The following is a 22610-nucleotide window of genomic DNA, read 5'->3' as shown; positions in this document are numbered from 1 at the left end:
AAGTGGCACAGCTCTGCACATAGTTACCCCTAAAAATGCACACGCATTTCTTCTGTGCATAGCAGCCCTTAGGTAATGGTTACAACTGAAGCTGCAGTTTAACTAAATAAAGCCCAAGAATAGAGTTTAGGCTGGCAGGAGTGTGGTGGTGGCAAGGGGTTTTTTTGCATCAGTTTAAGTAGTTTAAACAGAATTTAATTTAGGTAATGAAGCTGTCATGGATGCATGATCTGTAGTAAGGGTGTTAGAGTTAACTGGAGCACGCACATTTTTAAAAAGGGAAAGACAAGCGTTTTACACGTTGGGAGAATAATAGACACTGGCACCTCGGCACTAAGGCTGATGAAGAAACAGGGTTGAAGGAAGGACAATGGGAAAAGGGAACAATTTTAGAATGCTTTTCTACCCTCAAAAATGTTCCAGCCAGCGGTACTTTCATGTATTTCATTTATGCAGCGGGCGTGCGGGGGAGCATATCTGTTCTAAGGTAACGCTTCCTGTTTTAGGTGTGGCTCTGTTCCGATTTTGACCTAGCTGGCACAGAGCTGGTGCCTTCTCTAGCGTCATCCGCATACTTTCCTGATGCCAGTTATGCTTGCAGAAGGCAAAAGCTGTCTTCTGCATATCTTCTTTCCGGATTTCCTCTGACGCCTTTATCTGATCAGTTACAGTAGATCTTCCCCGGTTAAGTAGCACTATTTTGTGAATTATGGGCAGTTGGTAGTGCTTCTCCTGTTAGAGATCGGTGTACATTAATTTCATTATTATTTGGTCAGGCTTGGAATAAAATCTGACTCTTCCCCTCCCCCTCCTATATTTGCACTTCTGTTGATCTGTTTGGCATCATGATTTTTCAGTGAAATTGCTTGATTTTGATTCTTATTTTTACATTGTTGAATTCTCTGGAAATTTGAAGTAATTGTTTTGATAATACAGTCAACAAATACCTGTTATTTTCTTTGGAAGGTTCTTTCATAGCTAAGTGCCGTTGTTAAGCAGGCTTTTCACTTGAGTTGCCAAACAGCTGGTGTACAGAATTTGAAGTATTCGTGTGCATGCTGTACTTTGGGAATTTATCTTCATACTGTATCTCTTCTTAAAGTAGGTTAATTTTACTTAGCTGGGTGTGATCATCATAACCCATTTGTATGAAGCGCAGAAGGAGATTCTATTGACTGTAAGCAGCCTAAGAATGAATCCATAAGGTCCTGGAGCTTGGAAGCGATCTCTGGAGATCATCTAGTCCAGCCTCTGCTCAAAGCAGGATCTAACATCAATTAGATCATGTTGCTCAGGGACTTTGCCCGTCAAGTGTTGAAAACCTCCACGGATGGGGTTTCTGTAACCTCACTGAGTAACCCATCCTGGTGCTTTACCACTTCCATCGGGAATAATTTTTTCCTAACCTCCGGCTGAAATTTTGGTCAGCAATAACTAACACTTTCACCTCCTGCTGTATTTTCCTACTGCATCCTAAATATTTATTTTCAGTGATATAATGAAAAGTGATTTAAGGATTTGAAACTGCTATATTCCCTGTATTTTTCTATTAAAGCGTAACAGGCTAAATACAAACATGGAAGTATGTTATTTGCTGAGGGACAGCATGTTACTATCAGGACCCCTTGTGATCAGAGCGCTTATTATCAAAACAATGAACTGAGAACACAAGTGGAGTGATAGGAAGAGATAATGTTGGTTGCTTCCTGTTGATGTCATTCACTAGTCCAGCTTTTTCCTTGAGGCAGGCAACTTTATTGTTTGTTCAGGAATTACTCATTCAAAATCAAATTTTTTGGACTGGTAGACCTGCTTTTGGTTATATGTGTAGCTTTGGCTTTCTGTATGATAAGTGCATTTCACACTTCTTTGAAAGGACTTGTCTTTTAAACTTCTCCAACGTGTAATTGTTTCAAGACAACTAATTAAAATGTAAGCTCGGTCTGAGAATAAACTGTTCTGATCAAACGTGTTTAAAAAAAAACCCAAACAAACCACCCATGCTGTTGCAGAAAAGGATTAAGAATTATGATTGAGGACATGGAGAAGCAGGCTGAAACAGCTGAGTACATTTTGCCCCATATACCAAAGGCTGATGGGGAATAATTTGACTGTTCCAGGGTTTGGAGATAAAACCACGGAGGCAGAAGATCTGTTTTAGCTAATAAATATTTCTGATGGAAGAAAAGCAGGTACTGAATAAATAGTCTAAAAAATTAGAAGACGGTTTCTAGAAACTTGTTCTGAATAGTTTAGAAACAATCCTCCCAGCCAGAGCAGAGTGCAAATTTTTGGTAAGGTTTCCTCTATTCTGCTTTCAGCCTGTAGGATGTAGTCAGTCTCTTGCTTGTAAAGTTTCAGTAAATATCTTTTGAGAACATCCCCCTTTATTTTGGGAATAATTCCAGCTCCGAGTCCCGTAATTAAGAGTAAACTGTCATCTATAAATCGCAAAGTACCTACAGCCCAGAAAGCGGGAGCATTACTCTGCTCCGGGAGCGTTACTCTACTCGGAAAGCGGGAGCATTACTCGATTGTGTGGATATCAGTCGTGGTCAATAGGTCCTTGAAAAGGCAGACGTTCTTTTGTCCTGTCTGCTTAATACGGCTAGCGTCACTAAAGCACCCATCAGCATTCTGCTTTATTCGTGTGGCTACGGTTGATCCCAGTCCTTTGGTCCCAAATCTTGCAGTGTTAGTGATGTCTGTATCCACTACTTCAAAGGCTCTTGTTTTTTTCCCTGCATCCGGAGTCAACTGGTCAGCGTTCATTCCCCTTGTTAAGATTTCTGTATATATTCTGTATGCGTTTTGTTGCCGAAGTGTTTGCAGGGGTTAGCCTGTGAAAGGACTGAACAGGAACTACCAATGTCGTATCATGTGATGATGATGACCCTTAGATACTTAATAGTTCTCTGCAAGAATTATTATTTTACCATTTTGGAACTTCCAGTTATAATTTACTGACAAAACATTATTTCATTGCTGATAAGAAATGCTGAAAAACTTTGACAGCAGAGTAAGTTAAAGCCTTTGAGAGGGTCGTTCATTTTTTTCCACATGACTTTTATGCTTTGGACATGGCAGCAAGATTCAAGTATTTCCATCCAAAATACTGATGGCAAATGCTTACCACCTAAAACTGAAAATTTGCCTAGTCTTCATCTTCTGACTTGAAGGGTGAAAGTCTTTATGCCTCTTTATGCCTTAAATGTTTCACTTCATGTAGTAAACATTTTGTTGAAATAATTTGTCTACCTACTATTCCTTTGTCATGGCAAACAACACAGCAGTAACATCTTTTGTCATCAGGACAGGAGCCAGGTCAGATTTTTCTATTACTCCCTCTTGTTAAGTCACGGTTCTCTGGAACTGCCTGATTCACTATAGTTATTCTAACTTGGTTTTCCTTATTAGGTCTTCAGAAGTTTTGCTCGCTGGCATGATTTATGAGTTTATGAATATCCATGAAAGGTTTTTTTTTAAAAAAAAAATGTTTGTGGAATCAGCCAATAGGTCTTAAGTCTAGTGAAAGATGATTAAATTTTTACTTCATATTTTTTGTCAGTTTTGTCAGTGACATGCTTAATTCTGTTGTCTCCAAAAGTAAAAAGTGTGTAACTCTGATACCAGAAGTCGTCGGAAACAGCAAGTGGAACCAAGCTTGACCATACTCATTGTAGTCCAGTCAAGGCAGTTTTGGTACTCAAGATTCTCTCTTCTTCCCAGTATTCTTACCTTTTCAAATCCACATAGTCATCCCCAAAACAAAGGTCATGGGTATGAAGCAAAGGATAAGACATCTGTAAGTAATTGTAAGTAAGTAGCACTTGAGATTAGCTGCTCTTCCAGCAGACTCGTCTATTTGTCCAAGCACGCCTGTGCACAGGGAGGGAAGCTCTCCAGTCGCTACATCATCATTTAAGCCCTGGTGAAGCTTCAGCATTCGTTACTAAAGGCCTTCTGTGTTGAAAAAATCAGGATCATCTGTGAGTTGTTCAGGGATATCTAGGACGGAGCAATATTAGCTGTGTCCATCCTAGCCCTGCTCTTAATGTTGCGTACCATATGGTTGTATATAAGGGAATCTTGAGGCCTTTTTGCAGGAATTGTCTTCCAACTAGAGAAGTTTCTGTTCCTGGGATCTTGTAATCTAATACTGATGGAGTCGATGGCTCTGAATCTTGAGCTCTGACTTGTGTGTTCTTTTTTCTGTGTAACCCTTGGACCAGTTCATCTTTAACGATGGTTTTCTCTGCTAGAAGGGGAAGGACGCAACCAATCATGCACTGTTCCTCCTGCAACTTTTCCCGCTGTCATGCTGAGTACCTCCTGCCCCTAATGATGGTACAGGAAAGGAGAAACTGCCCATCCATGCACCCTGTACATTATTATGATACTACGTACTCTTTTCTAGATAAAAATAGTTGGGATTCCCTGGTTTGGGGGGAGAGGCTTGTACGCAGGGATTCAACTAAACTTCGGTTTGTGTGACCCACTCTACCTCTGGAGCTCCAGTTCTGGAGTCAGTATTGGTGAAGGATTGGTTCCTCTGCCTCCACTGGGGGAGGCGGTGGTGGGAGGGTGGGAGTCGAGACACATGGCTGGCCAAAACAGCCTCGGCTCACCCCGGGGGGTTTACACAGCTCAGGAGTGGAATAGATGGGCATGGTCTTTCTGAAAGAATCTCAGTTACTGAAGGTAAGTAGATGTTTCACTTAATCTAGTAAACATTTTGTTTAATTATTTAATTCTTAATTCATTTTCATTAAATAGTCTTATCTGTAACTTAAACAGAATCAGTTTACTAATACTTTAGAATTATTCAATAACCAGAAGAACTGTTACAAAGAAGTCATTGCAAATTCACAGTGTTTGTTGTCATGAAATAAGCTCTCTGCTTCCGTAGCTTGCCGTATTCAAGGACGGTTCAGTCAGTGCCGTTGTTACTGTCTTTCAGGCCCTTGAGCAAAACCAAACAAGGTATGAAGTAAGCTATTGCGTATGGATTCATAACCTATATTGGAAATATATAGTATTTTAAATTTCATTTACAAGCTATTAAATCTCATTTATTGTTTAAAAATTAATAGAATTAAATGTAATCATCTCTGAGCATGTAGTGGCTGAATTAGTTGTAGAACTGAGCTCAGTCCTATCTATGACCCTTGCTTCTTCTCCGTGTGAGTTAAAGGATGTTTTTTGACTTCTTGAAGAGCTTGCATCTCCTGCCTGTTAGTATTTAAGATGAATTAGTCCTTTCACAAGTAGAGAGGTGGTGTTTTGAGGAATACTGGTGAGACAGACTCTTTCCAGAACTGTGTGTCCACTTGCTGATCACCTTGTGAGCAAGAGGTTGGTATTGGAACAGGTGAATTCTGGTTTAGTCTGTCTTTAATAGCTCCAGATGTGATCAGAAGAAGATTCTGCTCCCAGTTACTGCCTCCTGTGTCCTTGTTAGGCTTTTAAAATTTTATGCAAAATAATATGGTAACAGAGCAGAAAAATGGACAAACAGTTATGGCATTGTGCTAGCTTGTAGCAAGTATCATTTTTAGATGCTTTTAAATAACTAAATTATTTTAAAGTATTCTGATGAAAAAAGGACTTTGGACAGAGATGGGCAAAGGAAATCAGTTTACTGTAAAATGCAATATTGATATTCTAATTATTTGCAATTTCAGGTAGGCATACTCTAGTACTTTGGACTTTTTGACCTATCTCTAAAAGGTTTGAATCCGAAGGAAATGTGAATGGTAGAAATCCATTCGAAACCAGTAGATGAGGTGGGGAGGGAGAGAGAGAGAAACCCATCTCTGCTCAGCTTTCACCTCCAGGAAGGCTGCCCTTTTCCTTTTGCAACTTTAGCCTATACATTATCCAGTAAAGACAGTTGTTCTCAGGGTGAAGGAAGGGGTGTATGATACTTTTGTTTTTCCTGGTGTCGAGAGAAATCTTGTATTCAGTGTTTCTTATATTGAGCAACATGCACAGCTTCTGTGACAGGTACTAAGATTGAGCTACCAGTACAAGCTTGTTTGTATCTTAGCGCTCCTATGTCTGAATTGAACCTAGTCAAAACTCTTCGCTCTGTTTTCAGACTTCTAAAGAGACACTTTCAGGACCATGGAATTGTTTTGTCAGTATCTACCTGCCAATTTAAAAATGTACGAAATCAGAAGAAAAAATGACCAGCTGTATTCTAAAAGATGGGATTTGGATTTGAAACAATTTTAGAAGTTGAATTGCAATCAGAAGACGTTTTAAATCATACTGGGATTTTGACCAGCTTGATATACAATTAAAAAAAAAAAAAATCTCAGGATTGCATAACTTTTTCTGCTGAATTGATCTGTTTGTTAGCAAACAGTAACACCTGTCTCATAACTCTTCCCACCTTCCTCCACGCTCTGTCCGAAGTGCAGTCTGATGCCGAGGTGAGAGGCAGCAGCCGCAGTGCTAGCCCTTCGAGGGCTGCCCTTGAAATTCTCTCTCATACGCTTACTTGCTGACTGCTAACTGGGCAGCCACTCATTTCCCATAGCCTACCTAGCTCTTCTTAGCAGCTGCTGACCGCTGCCATCCTGACTGGTAGTTAGATAATTAATTTAAAGGACAAAAAAATCTTTTAACTTACAAAATTATCCAGCACATCTGTATTATTTTTAATACAGTATAATTTCACAAAAAATCAGTAATACTAACTAAAATAACGCATTCCTTGTGTTCCTGTGTAATCAGCTCAACCATCCAGATGCAGTGAGGGTCTGTATGCAGGTTACGGAGCACTGGAACAGGTTTTTGTTGCGGTCATAAATGCAATTAACTCATCCTAAGGGATGCCAGACTGAAAGCTGTTAGGACTGCATTGCCATCTGGTACAGCCAAGGGGAGACTGAGAAGCTCCTCTGTGAACCTGGCTTGCTGGCTTGCCTGAGGTTTTTGCAGCTATAGCGGTACTGTTGGTTTAAAGCTGCTTTGGATATGTATATGTGCAAATGCAGCCTCTTGTGTGGCTGCGGTCTAGACATAACTCATGGGAGAAGCAGCTTTCAGTATATACACTAATTGTGTTTGAACATGACTGCTAAAAACTGTAAGGCAGTTACTGAGGGATAAATAAGTGTTTTATGAGGTTGTTAGTTTTCAGCCAACAGCACAAGCTATGTGAAATGCCGCTTGCACAGCAATTATTCAAGTTAATTCCACCAGAGAGACTCCAAAAATAAACTCCATAGTAGCAGCTTTGAAAGTTGCTGTTGCAGCTTTGACTCCAAAAATAAATGCTGCACCCACAGCTCGTAGAACTAATGGAGCTGGGTATCACCCTCCATCCCCAGCGGCGAAGAGGAGCTTGCACCATCTAGAGGAAAAGAAATGTTAGTTGGTGCGTTAGAAAACGGACTGGAGAAAAAGTTGACGAAGTCTTGTTTCCTGAGTTAGCTTCAAAACACAGAAAAGTAAATATTTGCAGATTCTAGAGTTATTTTTGCAATTACTTCAAATTACATGAGGAAACAAGGATCAGTAGTGAAGAAAATAGGCTAAAGAGGTGGGGGGGAAAGTCCTGGAGAAGAAATGAAAGTTTTATGGAACAGCCAGCCTTGTTTGCACTTTCACATATTTCTGTATGTCGTTATTGTGTATGCATTAAGCGTATGCATTAACTTAGTCACATATCCTCTAATTATTTATAGTATAATGGGAACACAGACTTTCCCAAGGAATTGTAACTTTATAAACTTTTTGTGAGCCTTGTGCTCATTTACTGTGGGGCAAGAGGCTCTGCTGGAGGCAGTTGCCGTGAGGTTGCTGTAGGGGTAGGTATGGTCTGGTGATCACTCTTACTCAAGCCGAAAGACTTATTTTTGCACACTTCGGAAAGTTATTTAGAGAAATTCTCTTTTCTTAGTTTCCTGTAGAATAAAGTAATGTTGTGGCTTAATCCAAAGGCTGCTTAGAGTGCCCTTATGGACTGTCCATCCCTAGAAATGCTGAGGGGCAGAACCTCACCCGGCGAGCTCTGAGACCGTTTCAGAGCCAGCCCTCACCTGGGTGGCACCTAAACCAGCCTGGGCCTCGGTGAACAAAACACAGCGCTGAGGTCCGGGTGTTGTGTCCCGGCAGGCTGCCTGCGCTGGAGCGGGGCCCGCGGGTAAGTACGGACGTTCACATCTCGGCTGTGAGGCGGAGGTAACGCTTGGTGAGTTTGGAGAGCTCTGTGCGAGAGGTGAGACACGTGCGCTTCTGCAGCCCTGGCACCGTGGGCACCTAAATACCAGTTTCAGTCCTTCAGATACGCCGGGTGTCAGGGGTCTGTGTGCCGCGCTGAAAACGAGCAGTTTTAAAAGCTGTAAGAAACTTCAGTGGGAGGACAGGGTAATAGTTAAGTGCTTTTGACAAACCCGTGTTGTTTGGGTTGGATATTTGTTTACGGTTCAGTCTTAGTTTTTACTTCTAAAAGGAAATGTTTGAGTTACCCTTAGGTGATAACTTTCCCTTTATTTCAGGGGAAACAAAGCAGCAGCTCAGTTGCAAAGATACTGACTTTCAATTGAGATTTCTTTCCTTACAAAATATTGCTTGGTTTCATATTGGAGAATGGTATTTTTTAAGGAAAGCTGTGGCCTCTCTCTTAGACTTGAACAGTGATTATTCCACAGGAGCCTTGTCAGCGGGCCCTGGAGTGCAGATTCCAGTTTACTGCAAATTAATCGTGAATATATAAATGGCCAATTTTTAAAACAAGCTGTCCTGTCTAGTGTCTGAAGGTACAGGCACGTGCGTTCCTCTCTGAGATTACTCCAGTTTATTTTTGTCCTTTTAGGGTCTACTTGCATTCTAGGTTTAATTTTGGAGTTGAAGCTTCAAAATTCATTTCGAGCAGGTTTTTTCTGAATTTTATTTTGGAACCTTACATGCAGGGAGAAAGTCATCTATAGGCTATGCTTCAGCATAGTTGAGTTACCAGTTCGGTTTGTGTAAAAACAGGTGACTGAATTGTTTTTTAGTAGAAACACCACTGCTGTTTCAGAATTTATATTGGCATCTCTTAGAGTTCAGGAATTTTTTTTCCACTGATAAAACGAGCGTCTAAAAATCTGTAATTTTTCCGGAGAGCGGGAAGAATGATTTGCTTTTGCCACATACTGAGATGACCCTTGTCACGGGGTCGGCTTTAGGAGAAGTAGCAGAACAGCGGTACTGTGAAGTCAAACTTACGTTGATTTTGGAGCTTTTATTACCTTGTGCGGTCCCTCTTGGCTCGTGTAAACTCTTGGCTCCTGTGCTACTTGTCAGTACGCGGTCGTTTGTAAAGGTCAGGAGATAAGGAGGACTTTATAGTAGTCGGTCTGTTCCCGGTATGAAACGTTAATCCTCGTTCACTAGACAAACACTCACCTTAGACAGCTTAAAAATCTATTTTTTGAATTTCAGAGTTAATCCAGTGCTGAGCCGGATTAGTGGAGCCGTGTGCTGTTAACAATGGGTGCGAGGGCCCGGCGGGGGCCGCGGCAGGCCCGGCGGCGCGGGCAGCGTCTCTCGGCACGCGGGGCCCGGCCTCCGGCCCCCGGGATGGCGGCGCGACCCGGCTGCCCGACAGGGGTGGCTGAGGGGGGCTGCCTAGGAGAAATGACTGAGCGCTTCGCGCTCTCGTCCTTCTCCTGCTCCTACCAACGTGTTGCCAGGATCCGCGGTTTTGAAATAACACCCGGCCGACTTTTCGTATAAATCGGGAAATGGAGCTGCATCAGCCTCGGCTGTTGGCGCAGGTGCCAAAGGGAGGCAGCCGAGGGGTCGCAAACGCAGATTCACTCTGCTGCAGCGTTAGGAGGTTTCAGCGGCGTGGAGAGCCTCGGAGCCGCTTCCAGGGACGTCGGCCTAATTTCTCTGGGGCGTTGGGCGCTGGAGGAGAGCTGCTGCAGAGCTTCAGTCCCGCTTCAGAGCGGCTCCCCCGCAGCTGGCAGCGTTCGTCAGGAGAGCGGTGGTGTCGGGCACCCCGAGTCTTGCTTTTAGCTGGCACCCGCGCCGAGATCCCGCTGCATCGGGGACCGGGGCTCAGTTTGACAGCTGCGTGTCACCAGGGAAGTCCTGAGCTGCAGGAGCTGAAGTTTATATCCCGATTCATCTCTGCACCTCTGTCCTGTGCCGGGGAACCTTTAAAACTTCGTTCTTCAAGCCAGTTGGCCAGGAGGGCAGGGTTCCCAAAAGGAAACATTGCATCCCATTTTAAGCACAAAAAATGAGACGGGAGAGAAGAGTGGTGGCCCTTTTCTCTCAGCTGGCTCTGCTATCTGGTTTTCTTTTCCCCCTCGTTGTATTTGAAAGTCTCCTGTCGCCACACTGGGTCTGGCGCATAGTAAAGTTCAGATATGGCAAAGTTCTAGAGAAACGACGTGCAGTCAAACAACTTTTTTTTACCAGTATTTTGAACATCTCTTTTGAAGGCTAACCTGGGGCATTGCCCCTAAATATCATGTAAAGAGCATTGGAAAGATTAGGGGGGGGTTGTTTGTTTATCCTTGTTTATATTGCCTTTAGCAGCACCATTTTAAACTCTTGGGCTTGACTATGTTCCGCAGCCACCTGGAGAAACAGTAAAGTTGGAAGTAATATTTTTTTTCAGACTGTACATTCTGTGATGTTTTCAAAGAAATTGGGGGAGGGGTCGCTCTCAGGAAGCAGGACAGTCGGAAATTAAAATCCAGATTCAGTGACCTTTTTTAGCTAAGAGCTTCTCATGGAATTAATCCAGCTCTGAGTTAAATTAATTTGTTTCTAAAGGATTTGTTTTCTTTGCATGCACAGCTGTTTGGCTTTTCTCTCCCGAGGCAAGCGGCGTACGGCGCGGAGGCTCTCCCGGCTGCGCCGGAGTCACTGCAGCAATAGCGGAGCAGGACAAACAGCCCCGTCGCGACAGGGACACGCGGGCAGGCGCGGAGGACGGGGCTGGCGTGGCCAGCTGCGTGGCTGTGGTTCCTACGTGAGGTTTGGTTGTTTTATAGTAATGCTGAAGCCTGTGAGCCAGCGGGCAGAAGGTGCCGGGTCGCTCTGCGCTCGCCACGAGACGGAACAGTTCATTTCCATCTCTGGGCCTCAGTTTCCCATCTTAGTGCCGATAACGATAGCAGCTTGCTGTCTGCGAAGCGTTTGGAGAGATCTTCTGTTGCTAAGCGTTAGAGCTAGGCAGCGATACACACGCTGTTCTTCTGTGTTTTTAAAAAAAAAAAAAAATCCTCTAAACCGGTCTGTGTTAAGAGGGAAGTGAATCTGGTCTCAGTCTTGTGTGGGGATTTGCTATTAGCCACCATGAGACTAAGAGTATTTAAGTGAGTCCTCTCGTGTGGGCTGGATTTGGGCGTGCAGCTCAGCTAGGAAAGACTGTTTTGTTACAAATACTGCACCAAGGCTCCCACATACCAGTCAAGCATCAGGTGTGTGGAAATTTCACTCGCGATAAGTAACTTCAGCATATTAATACTGAAGTTAAACTTATTTTTTCATTAGGTTTTTCAAGTTGGTACACTGAGAAATTGAAAAACGAAACAAAACCTCTCCCGTCTCACCAAAGAGCTCCGACGACGTGTGTCACAGAGCAGCGGGGGACAGCGGCGTCCTGGCTGGGCACGCGCTCCCTGAGAGGCTGGGGCAGCCCTTGTGTTTTGCGCTGCCTCCTCCATCCGCGTGCCGTTGGCTTCACATCTGAACCCCGCTGCCTGAAGGAGACTTCTTCGAAGCTTTTAGCGCGATCAGGCTTAGGAGATATTTAAAATAACTGCAATATGAAAGCTTTGGACTAGGAGTCACTTTAACTCCGTTTTCCTTTGTAACTTCCAATGCCGAATCTCTTTCGGTTTGTGCTTTTGGGGTTTTGGGTTGGTGTTTTTCCTCTTTTTTTTCCTCCCCCCCCGCCCCCATTAGGCCCCCTGTGTTGATCTGAAATGGCTGCCGCAGCGGTGTGGCTTCCTGCCGCTCTGAACTCCGCGTCTTTCCTTCCTTTGACTTGACCTCGCTGTAGTTCTTCAGCAACAACAGTCTTGATTTTTCTTTCTTGTGCTGCTCGCGTTCTTACCCACAGACTGACGGAAGGGTTAGTTGGAAAGGGCCTCTGGAGGTCGTGGTCATTTGGCCACCTCCGACGTGAGGGCCGTTGCCAGCACCGGGCTGAGTCGGTCGCAGCTTCACCCAGCTGAGTCCGAGACCTCTAACACCTGCTAACCTGAAGGTGAAAATAGAAGGTGTGTGGTCTGGGACTTCTGATTTTTAACGTTGGGTGACACAGATATTCCCGAGGAACCGTTCCTTGCTGGTTTCACCACCTGGATAACCTGGATTATATCCAGCACTCGGGAAGAAGTGTTTGTGTACAAAGACGGGTTCCTCGTAGCTAAGTGAGTGGTGCTCTGTATTTCTGGCACAGTAACAAGAGAGCTGTTAAGTTAATCCACTGCAGTGCAACGCAGGTTTTATCTCCCATTTGACATAAGGTGGAACGGTTTTTGCTCTGGGTTTGGTACTGCTGTATGGCTGCGTGGTAATGTTTGATCCAACTCGTATATAGCGAAGGGACTCCATCCCTTCTCCTTTTATTACATTTTCATAGTTAAGGAATTCTGCGCAGTAGGAAAAGGTAATTCTTGGCTGTCAGGTTGAAGGTAAACCTTCTGGTTCCTGTTTCTGAAGATGAGGGAAAAATTGTGTTCATCAATGCCGTTAACAGAAACACCAGTACTGAGTACGGCATTCAGAAGATAATGAACCACCTTGGTGAGAAACTCGGTGACAGAGTCTCTGAACACTTAAACGAGTTGCCTTGTCCCTTGTGCCCTACTTAGTTTGAATGGATACAGCTCATCTGTCGTCGTCACTATTTTTTTTCCTCCCTTACAGTTAAAAACCCCACAATCATATGTTTGCTGCTCCCACTTCAGAGTTTCTTTGGCTCTTGATTTTTGCAACAGACCTGTTATTTCAGGCTAGTAAGCGCTGAGTTTGGGGGTAGAGAATTTTTACTTGCACTTTTGAAGTCTTGATTTTATGGCAGCCTAAGTGAGATTTTGTGCAGATACAAAGCTTCTGGCAGCAAGTTATTTTTGCATAATAACTTTTTCTCAATGTAAATTATAACCTCTTACATTGATGGTTTAATGTATATGCCACTTAGATTAATACTGTCTTGAAATCTAAGGGATGTTCCAGAAGATGCTCATGGAAACTGTGTATTCTTACTTTGAATTCAAAACGTATTTTGTATTTGCAGATTCTTAAATTTTATTCTTGAATTCACTTTTTATGTCCATCTTTGTTGTTTATGGCTGCCTTTTGAGCAATTTCATTTCATACCGTATAAAATTTGTTAATTTTTTGGCCTGGACTATGCTGCTGATAGAGTAGGGTGCAGTTACAGAGTCAAGGTGTGTTTTGTTGCTGGCAAATCCAACCTAATTCTTCCATAAAATCATTAAAGTCTCTCACTGGAAATGAGCCCAATGAGGGTGTTGTTTCGGCTACGATGGCTACACTCTGCTTTTTTCCAGATTGAGTTCGTTCCTGACCGGTTTTGGATAATTATTCTGCTAATAATTGTCCTGCTGACTTATTTGTCTCCTGCTTTTTCTATCCCATTACCTTTACCGGTGTACAGAGAGCAGTCAAATTTCCTCTCAAATTTCCTTCTTCTGAACTAACAAGCAGAGATTTTTTTTTTTTTCCTTTTTGTCTGGACTTGTATTTCTTTTTGTTTTGGTCTGTCAAGAAGTTCAGTTTTAATAACACAACCTTGGATTTTCCATTATTTATCTTAAGAAAGGACCGGCTTTAACCTCTCCCAGATTGCTGAGAGACATGGCCTGAGATTTTTGTGTTAGAAAGCCTCAGGAATCTCCAAATTACATTTTGTCACATCATTATGAAAATGAAAATGGCTTCTTAGCAAAATGTTCAGCTGACTCCAGAGGTATTCTTGGCCCCAGCTGCACTTGGGAAGTTATTTTTTCGTAAGGAAGGAATGCCTGTTATTTTTATCTTATTATTTTAATACACATTTGCATTTCCCAGAAACATAAAGAAGCCCAGCCAAAATGATTAGTTACCTCTGAAGTGGTTTTTATTAAGGACAGAATGTCCTTTGCTCATCCTAAATCCTGCCGAAGGGAGAGTATTCGGCACCTGCAGGACCTGAAAGGCCGGCGTGCAGCCGGCCCCGTCTGCCGCAGGGCAGCAGCGGCAGGGCCCTGCTCAGCTGCGCGCTCGGCAAGGAAAGCTCCTGAAGCATCCTGGTGAAATTTAGAGATTATCGAACTAAATTCCCCTTTCACGCCTGCGTTTAAATACAGCCTGCAGCCCCGTATCTGTAGAAGTTGTACATTCTTTTAGGAGGTTTTAATATTTTGGTGTGACTGATGAGAGCGCTCTCGGGTGTTTGCCGCCCTTAACCGGTCTCGGTGGTGGCGGTGATGCTGTCTCCGTGTCTGTCACGTCTCCGTGGGAGCTGCAGGGAACCATGAGACGCCGCCTCCCTGCGGGGTGCGTGGAGCGGCCTATTCCCCTCCTGTGGCTGCTTGGAGAGAAGGCGAGCCCAGCAGCGGGGCGCGGGGGCGGCCCGGGGAGGGGGGGGGAGAGGGGTGGGTGGGCTCAGCAAAGCCCCTGCTCAGGTGCGGTAGGGTTCTTAGTCGCTGTTTTGTTTTGTTTTGTTTTGTTTTTTCCCCAGAAGCTTTAAACACAAAAAGCTTCATGGGAGGAAGAGAATTACTTCAGGCCTGTCCTCTGTAACGCTTGTGGGGAGGGTCTGGGAAACGAGCTCAGGTTTGCCACCCAGGTGGCCCGGGTGCTTGGGGTCAGTGCTGGGAGAGCCCAGGGGCCCAGCCGGTGGAGCCAGCAAGGTTCAGAAGCAGCCTGGGGGCTACTGAGCCTCCCGCGAAGGGATGGAGACCCGCGGATCCCGCCGAGCAGGTCTCCCACTTGCGGCGGGCGCAGGGCTCCCCAGCCTGCTCAGCCTCGGGGTGCAAACTGAAAAGGAGCAGGAGGAGTTTGTGGGTGCTGGAGTAAGGAGCGTGGCTCTGTTTCCATCCTGGCTCTGTCTCCTTTTGCTTTAGTCGCTCTTTGCGTCAGTGCATATTTGAGGTGTAAAAAATAACAAGCAGTTCCACTACTTTGGTTTATAAGAGGCGCAGATGTTGGCTCATCCGTGGCCCTGTGAAAATATGCCAGAGTTTTTGCAGAAATCTGTGGGAGACTTGCTTGTGGGTGGTGATTTTTTTTTTTTTTTTTGCTTGTTTCTCCTTGTTGTGGAAGGTCAATGCAGCATCAGTTTTCTCCTTTATCTCTGTTACTTGCCTGGTAGCAGCGACAGGACTTCATAGACTCAACTTAAAAAGCAACACAGCATTTAGAAAATTTACTGGAAAATGCTGTGAAGTGGTGCCTAGAGGTGGTCATATCAATGTATGAAAGACGCTGAGGTGGGATGCTTAAAACAATCTATCTTGTCGGTTTGGGCTCTTGTTAAAACTTTGAGAGCTGTTATAGCCGGGATGTGTTAAAAATGTGCATGGGACGAAGTTGGTAGCCTAACAGCGTGGTTTCTTATTCATTAATACAGCTGAGAAAAGCACTGCTTGCCTGAGGCTTTACCTATGTTGATCTAAAAAGATCCTACTTTTGTCTGCCTTGAAACCTTGCGTTTCGTGTGGTGGTTCATTATATGATAGAATGGCTTAAAATTGTTAATTTGAAGAAAGCCTCTATATTAGATGTATGCAAGGAAAATCTGTGATACAAAGCAAAACCGGTACCATTTCTTCTCTTCTGCGAACAGATTTCTCTTAGTATTAGGAGTCTCCTCTGTAAAAAAAAGGGGGGGGTGGAATTTAAAAAAAATCTTACTTTTCCAGAATGAGTTTGTTTTACGAGGTGTTTATGGTTTGTGCATTGTGCAAAGTGATGCTGTCTTTGTAATTCAATGCTCGGTATCATTGGGCAATCAAAGAGAGAAATGCGGTTTGTCCATCCAGCAAGGCTTGCTTTTTTTTTTTTTTTTTTACCACAATAAGCTAGAAATGCCTGTTTTAGGATTCTTTTACTGTCATGACTTCAACCTTGGAAAGACAGGCATACAAGTACCGGTAGCAAAGCAAGCTGGAACGAATTCTTCCAGTGTTTTACACTATGCTGCAAAATGTGGCCAGGGAAGGGGGATAAAATTATCAGGCTCATAAGCACTGGACTGACTGGCCACGCTGGGCTTTTCTGGGTTTTCCATTTGTTTTCTTTGTAAGGAAAGAAGCAAAATAAACTGGCCTTCATCTCTCTCTGTAGGTGAAGTCTGTGATAAATCTGCTGTTCGCTGCCTACACAGGGGATGTGTCTGCACTCCGGAGGTAAAAATTGGTGCGGGGTTGGGAATAGGAAAGCTACGTGTTTGGGACCTGAGGCTGTTGTTTACTTATGAATATGCACTGTGTCCGTGTTGGGGACATCCCAGCTCTTACGCGAGATTGGATATGTTCACCCAAAACCCAACCAACCAACCAAAAAACCCCAAACCTAACCATCAAAAAGGTACCCTCACACTATCCTGAAATCCCATTGTATTCTCTTTCTTTGGATCGCACTGAAATAAATTTCCTTAACCAGTCGTTTTACAGTGATGGCAGAAAATCCTAGCTGTACTCTAGCCTGCTTTATAGTCCAATTCTGAAACTGCCAGAAAAAATCAGGCTGGAAAATGCACGCTGTTGTCGGAGAGGTTAGGAAATACAGCTTGGCTTTCTAAATCTGGAGTAGTATCTGGCAACGTTTAAAGTAATAAGAGACTAAGTAAATGTATTAATGTGGCTAGAATATACCTGAATATAGTTAGTGGCTGCAAAAACGTGTATAGTTTAGCTCTGCTGTCCCGGAGCATTGTAGTGTGATGAAAGATCTCTCCCAATACCGTAATGCTGTTTGGGATTTTCAGACTGGGAGTCCTTCCTGGGTTTCCTCAGCCGGCATAAGTTTACTTTGTCTTATGTGACTTAGCTCGTCCCTGCTAGATTTTAAATCAGGTATGTTGACTTTTAAGGAACCCTGCAAAGACATTTTTATTTTCTTTGTCTTTGTAACAAGTAGAGATCAGAAGGAAAATTAAGCCCCTACCTTATTTTTAGAGCCAAAGCAGTAAGGGCCTCTTTCGTTATAACTGAAGGTACGATGTGCTCTTGATACCATTTATATCCTCATGCAGCAGATATTTCATCATTTTAGCGTAGGGGTATTGTTCCATGCTAGTTTTGTAACTTGTTTTAATTGTGTAAGACTTCTCTGTAATCGTGGGGGTTTGGGTGGTGTTTTTTTTTTTTTTTTTTTTTTTAGGTTTGCTCTGTCAGGAATGGATATGGAACAAAGAGACTATGACTCACGAACAGCCCTGCATGTAGCAGCTGCAGAAGGTAATGTCTCCTCGCATGTGGTTTGCTATCTGTTAATGAGGTCGGTTTTCTTTACAGTATCTTCACGCTCTATATATGCATACCTGCTTTTTAAAATTTTGTATGTATATCTGTATATACATAGATACGTATAAATAGTACGCTCACAATCCTGCTTTTCTTATAGGACATGTGGACGTTGTCAAGTTTCTCCTGGAAGCATGCAAAGTGAATCCTTTCCCCAAAGACAGGTGAGTGGGTTTATTGCCGGTTTGGAGGAGAGATGCGCTAGCAGAGCTCTGTAGCCCCCATGAGGAGAGGGCTCGGGCGAGGGTGGGATGCGTTGAGCCAGTACACTGAAGCAGAAGGAACGGGATCCTACTGGTTCTCGGCAGGTTCCGCAGAGCGAGCAGGAATGAAATAAATGGTGATCCATTAAAACCATTATTTAAAAGGTTATGCTCAGCTTACGAAGTATTTTCACGGTTACTGAACTTAGTGTGGTCTGTGTGCTTAATTAATATCACAGAATGTAAAGAACTAGATTTTTGGTGCTTCTGGCTCTGTGCTTACGTGCTGATCTTAGAAATACTGTGCTCCTTCCTGTAGGTGGAATAACACTCCTATGGATGAAGCTTTACATTTTGGACACCATGATGTTTTTAAAATTCTTCAAGAATATCAGGTCCAATACACGCCATCGGAGGATTCCAACAACGGAAAGGAGAACCGAACGGTTCATAAAAATCTAGATGGCTTACTATAATCATCTTCAGCTAGATCCTAAGAATCAAATCACTTACCTATTTAATTGTGGTATACATAAGTAATGAAGAGCGTGTGTGTTTCTATCTGATAGTGGTATATATTTTACGGAAGTCTCTGTTACTTCAGTGTTATGTTACAGGAGTTTCTATACGCACAGGACAAATCCAATCTCTCTCAAAAGAAACAAAACCAACTAAGAATCTCCCTCCATAATGTGAGCAATATTACCTCATGCTGCATATAATTGATGTATAAAAATATTTAGCTGTTGTTGGCTTTACTGTGCACTACTTAATTTATTTTTGTGTTCTATGTGAACTCCAGTCTGTGGTCAGGAATTTTTCTGCTGATTTTTTTTGTTTCTATAGCCCTCTTTCCAGTATGGCCAAGATGAGCCAGAGTACTGTCAGGTATGAGCGTCAGTGAGGTTTTTCAAAAGCTGAGGATGCTGATGTAGATTTAGGCTGGGTGTGTTAAGGATCTGCACTTATCTTTGGGAAAAAAAATAAAATAAAAAAAATTTCCACACAACCTTGTTTACATAATATAAATATCAACAGAGTATATAGGTGAGAGTTGTCAATGGTCTAGGCTTGTTCTTAGAGATAGTCTTGTCAGGGAATCTGTTTTAAGGTTTGTTTGACCAAATGGCATAGAGGAATGTGACTTGCAACATCAAACAGCGTTGAGTGGGTTTTTTGTTTTCCTTTTGGAAGCGTTTCTTTCAGTTCCCTTTGTCTCGCCTCCCTCCTCTCTCTCCACCTTCAGCTGCTGAAGTACTTCCCCGTCGCTGGGGCAAGCGGGTGCTTCCACGCTGTGCAGTCGTGTCCTTGCAGGTATATTTGCACTACAGCAAGCCTTGACAAGCTGCAGAAAGCCCCTTTTGGGCTCACGCGCGGTGTTCTTGGCAGTCGCACCAGGAACCAGCGAGGGGAATGGAAGCGTGCGAACGGCAAAGTACTGAACCAAATATTACGTGTAAATCTGACTTCGTTTAGGCTTGTACTAAAGAACACGGTGGAGTGAAACAGCTTTAAGGAGCATAGAGCCAATCAAAGCATGAGCAGAGCAGGAGATAAGCCAAATCTTTGGGTATGTTCCCTTCTTGCACTACCATCAGCCAGGGAGCAGGATATTGCATCAGTGGGATTCCGCTGGCGTAGAACAGACGTTCAGCATCAGGAGCACAAGTGGGTGATGCCTTTTGTGGCGAATGGTGGCATTTATTATCTTGCCGCTGAAGCCAGCTTGGCACGTGCCCCGTCGTGGGAAATGTAGGTGCAGGTATTTGTTGTTTACAGAAGTACAATGTTACGACAGTTCCCTATCCCATGTGCAACTGCTTCTGGCAATGCTGTGGCATAAAACCTCAGAAGTGAGCAGTCACTTGAAGTCAAGAGTTCGATATTCACAAAACACCACAGTTGCTGGACATAGGCAAGAATTTTTGCACAAGAATTTTAGGCAAGAATCGTTTAGCACATGGAAAAGGAGATTGTGCTTGAGAATTGCGTATGTGGGTATTTTTATCCTAGCACATAGCGTACAAGTCATTAGTAGATCTCAAAGTTCAAATTTTCTGTGTTTAGGCACCAAAATCCTCCTGAAATAATGCCCAAATTCTTTCTAGAATGGCCCAAGCACTTTATAAAGATGATCTGAACCACGTTATTCTCCTTTTGCAAACGGGTGCACTAAGGCTCTCCGGAGTGAGCCGGCAGGTCAGTATAGTTGAGAATAAATCCTCTCGAGTTCCTGTACAGTCTCTCGTCGATAGGCCGTACTGCCTCCCTGCAGGGAGGACAAATCACATGGAAAAGTGCTTGATGCTCATCACAAGCAGCGCCTGTCTTCATGATGATGAAATCTTGGAAGAGCCTGAAAGTCTAAAGCCCTGAAATAGCATTTCAAAGCTGGCTGGCATGGTTATCAAACACTTTTTCTCAAGAATCTTACTGTTCTTAAGCTGCTCTTTTTTTTTTTTTCTTTTTTTCTTTTTTTTTCCCCTGAAGATCAGCTATTTTTCTGAAGGCTTTTCACCCGTTCTTTTCACGTCCTGTGTCACAGCCACCTTAGTTCTAACCAAGAACTAAACAAACCGGCCTCTGGCTCTTTACTGAGCCACATCGGTCACCGAGTAGCACAAGGCCTCTTCTCTGCTGCACCCTGAACTAAATTCCAACGTGTTTTCTCTGGCAACAGATCTGTCAACTTTAGCATAGAGGAATGTTTTCAGATGGATTCCAGTTTAGCAGTCTGTATCTCAGTGCTAATCTGACTTCTTCCGTATTTTTTTTTCTATTAAAACATATCCTTTGGCTTCTCACAAAAGTACCTGATTTAGCTTTATTTAATTGAAATTTGCATTGCTCATACTGGCATTTTTAAAAGATATGTATATTATATAATACACATATATTCAAAAAACCAAAAGGCGGCATTTTAACTGAGTTAACATGGAAGATCATGGCTGTCCCTAAACTTAACGCTTTCCTGAATCATACTGAGTGCTTTTAGCCAGTCTTAGCTTCAGTGCATTTTTGCTGGTTAGTTTTAGTACTTTCTCATTGTGAGAAGAAGCATTATTTTGTAATGTCCAATTCAGCGATGCAGCTATTTAGACATGGCGTTATTTATAACTATAAATATATGCAGTACATTGGTTTGGCTGTTCATCATTCATGACACTGACATGTAGATTTTACCGTAAATAGCTTTTGGTTATCATATCAAATGCTGACTTCCTTATGCTCCAAAGAGGATTCCCCCACTCCTTTGTTTTTATGTCATATATGTTTCTTCTGTATCACAACCTAAAATCGTTAAGCTAACTTAATGCTTTGTACTCAGAAATATTGTGATAGTCTTGGCATTAATTAGCCTATCTTTGTGAACAAAATGTATGGTACCAGATTTTTTTTGCTTCAGAGCTGGACTATCAGTGACTATACTTACTGGCCGTGTACTTCTGGTCATTGTAACTGGCTGGGCTGATCTCGACTTTTAGATTCTGTGTTGTGGGGAACAGACAGCGATGAATGTATTTCTAGCAGTTTCCCATGAATGAATCTGAACTTGAGCTGTACTGGTTCTGAAAATGAAAGTTATTTATTTTAAGAAATAAAATCCAGATAGTGTTGCTTTTTACAGCATAATAAATGGAAATACCAAGATGATGATGAGAGTGGTGGTTTTTATTGGTTATCTATGCGACTGCCGTTGAAATAAGCCCTCAGTCATGGGGAAGGCTGCCCAGGAAAACCTGCTCCGGTCATTTCCATTGTGCAAAGCTGACGGGAAATGAGAATGAGTTTACCTGATCTAGTGCTTTTTTGCTTGTTTGGTTTTTTAAGACCTACGCTGCTAGAGCTGCGTCCTTTCACCGGTTGCTTTTTGTTAATGCTGGGATTCTTAAGCGGATTGGCCATGTGCCCTCAACAGCCCTAGCCTACTCTTCACTCCTGCTGTCCTTCATCTCACCAGCAGTTTCTTTCTTTTATTATTCTTCTGGCTGTGTAGTTAACATAAAAGCCTGACAAGCGTGAGGCAAGGCATCGTGTCACTTAATAGCTGCAGAGAAAAATAATGCCAGTGCGCCAGCTTCATAGCTCACCAAGTTTAGCTATAGATCAGTTATCCTACTGATCAGCTCAAATTAGAAATTCAAATTGACTTTATTGAAGTTTGGTTGGGGAAGAAAAAAAATCAGTGATGTGATACAAGTGATGTAGTGGATACAGTTTTTTACAGTACCGATTATTTTACACTGTTCGTTTAAGATTTGTTGCTTAAAAGTTAGGTAACGAGCAGGTGTTTGTAGGTACAGAGATGAGTTGTGTATCTTGGAAGCATTGTTAGACTCCAGTGAGCAGTAACCACGGAAACGGACCAACCTTGTAAGGGAAGAAAGAAACAGTGAAGGGATATACGATAGGGAGTAACACCAAATACGAAGAAACGGTGAAGAGGCACATAGTTCTTCGGCTGGAATGATGCCGGTGGCTAGGAGCACTTTGTGAATGGACAGACCTGACATACAGTAGATAAAAAAGGCCTTGAAACTTAGTATTCTGCGTAAATTAGACAGGGAGGCTAACCTTGTGTCTTGAGTAGAATAGATGAGGGGGTAGCGCTAGTTTGTGTTAATGAGAGATGCGCTAATTAAGCCAGGAGCTAAAACTGAGCATGCGTGAAGACCGAGTTCAACTAAAGGACACTGTGAGGAAGACTATCGATGACCACCAGAGGACCCCCAAAGACGCTAAAGCGCATGTGTCTAGGATGATGTAATATTATAATTAGTTCTCGGAAATTTAATGAATATGTATAAGAGAAAATTAGAACATGTATAAGAATTATGAATATAAGCAGAAAAGTGATTAGACCCAGTGTGCTTGATTTGTGGCAAGTCCACGGAGCACCCAGGCCTGA

General features: G+C 43.0%; 1 protein-coding gene across 6 annotated transcripts in view; it reads left to right on the top strand.

Moving 5' to 3' along the window:
- Positions 1–21352, top strand: part of GLS (glutaminase) — a 67723-nt gene extending 46371 nt beyond the window's left edge. For 4 of the 6 annotated variants that reach the window (XM_075153641.1, XM_075153649.1, XM_075153648.1 and 1 more), the window contains 4 exons: positions 16318–16379; positions 17356–17432; positions 17599–17662; positions 18021–21352. In XM_075153641.1, the coding sequence (XP_075009742.1) occupies positions 16318–16379; positions 17356–17432; positions 17599–17662; positions 18021–18177 (360 nt within the window). In that variant the 3' untranslated portion in view covers positions 18178–21352. Of the gene's footprint in view, positions 1–11508; positions 11800–16317; positions 16561–17355; positions 17433–17598; positions 17663–18020 lie in introns of those variants that run through there. The other 2 variants (XR_012674156.1, XM_075153644.1) reach the window with 2 other exon arrangements.
- The last annotated feature ends 1258 nt before the right edge of the window (positions 21353–22610 follow it).

This window comes from Calonectris borealis, chromosome 6, assembly GCF_964195595.1.
Source record: "Calonectris borealis chromosome 6, bCalBor7.hap1.2, whole genome shotgun sequence".
In the NCBI taxonomy this organism is placed as follows: Eukaryota; Metazoa; Chordata; class Aves; order Procellariiformes; family Procellariidae; genus Calonectris; species Calonectris borealis.
The sequence above is the reverse complement of the archived record's forward strand: the minus strand, read 5'-3'. Positions and strand labels throughout refer to the sequence as shown.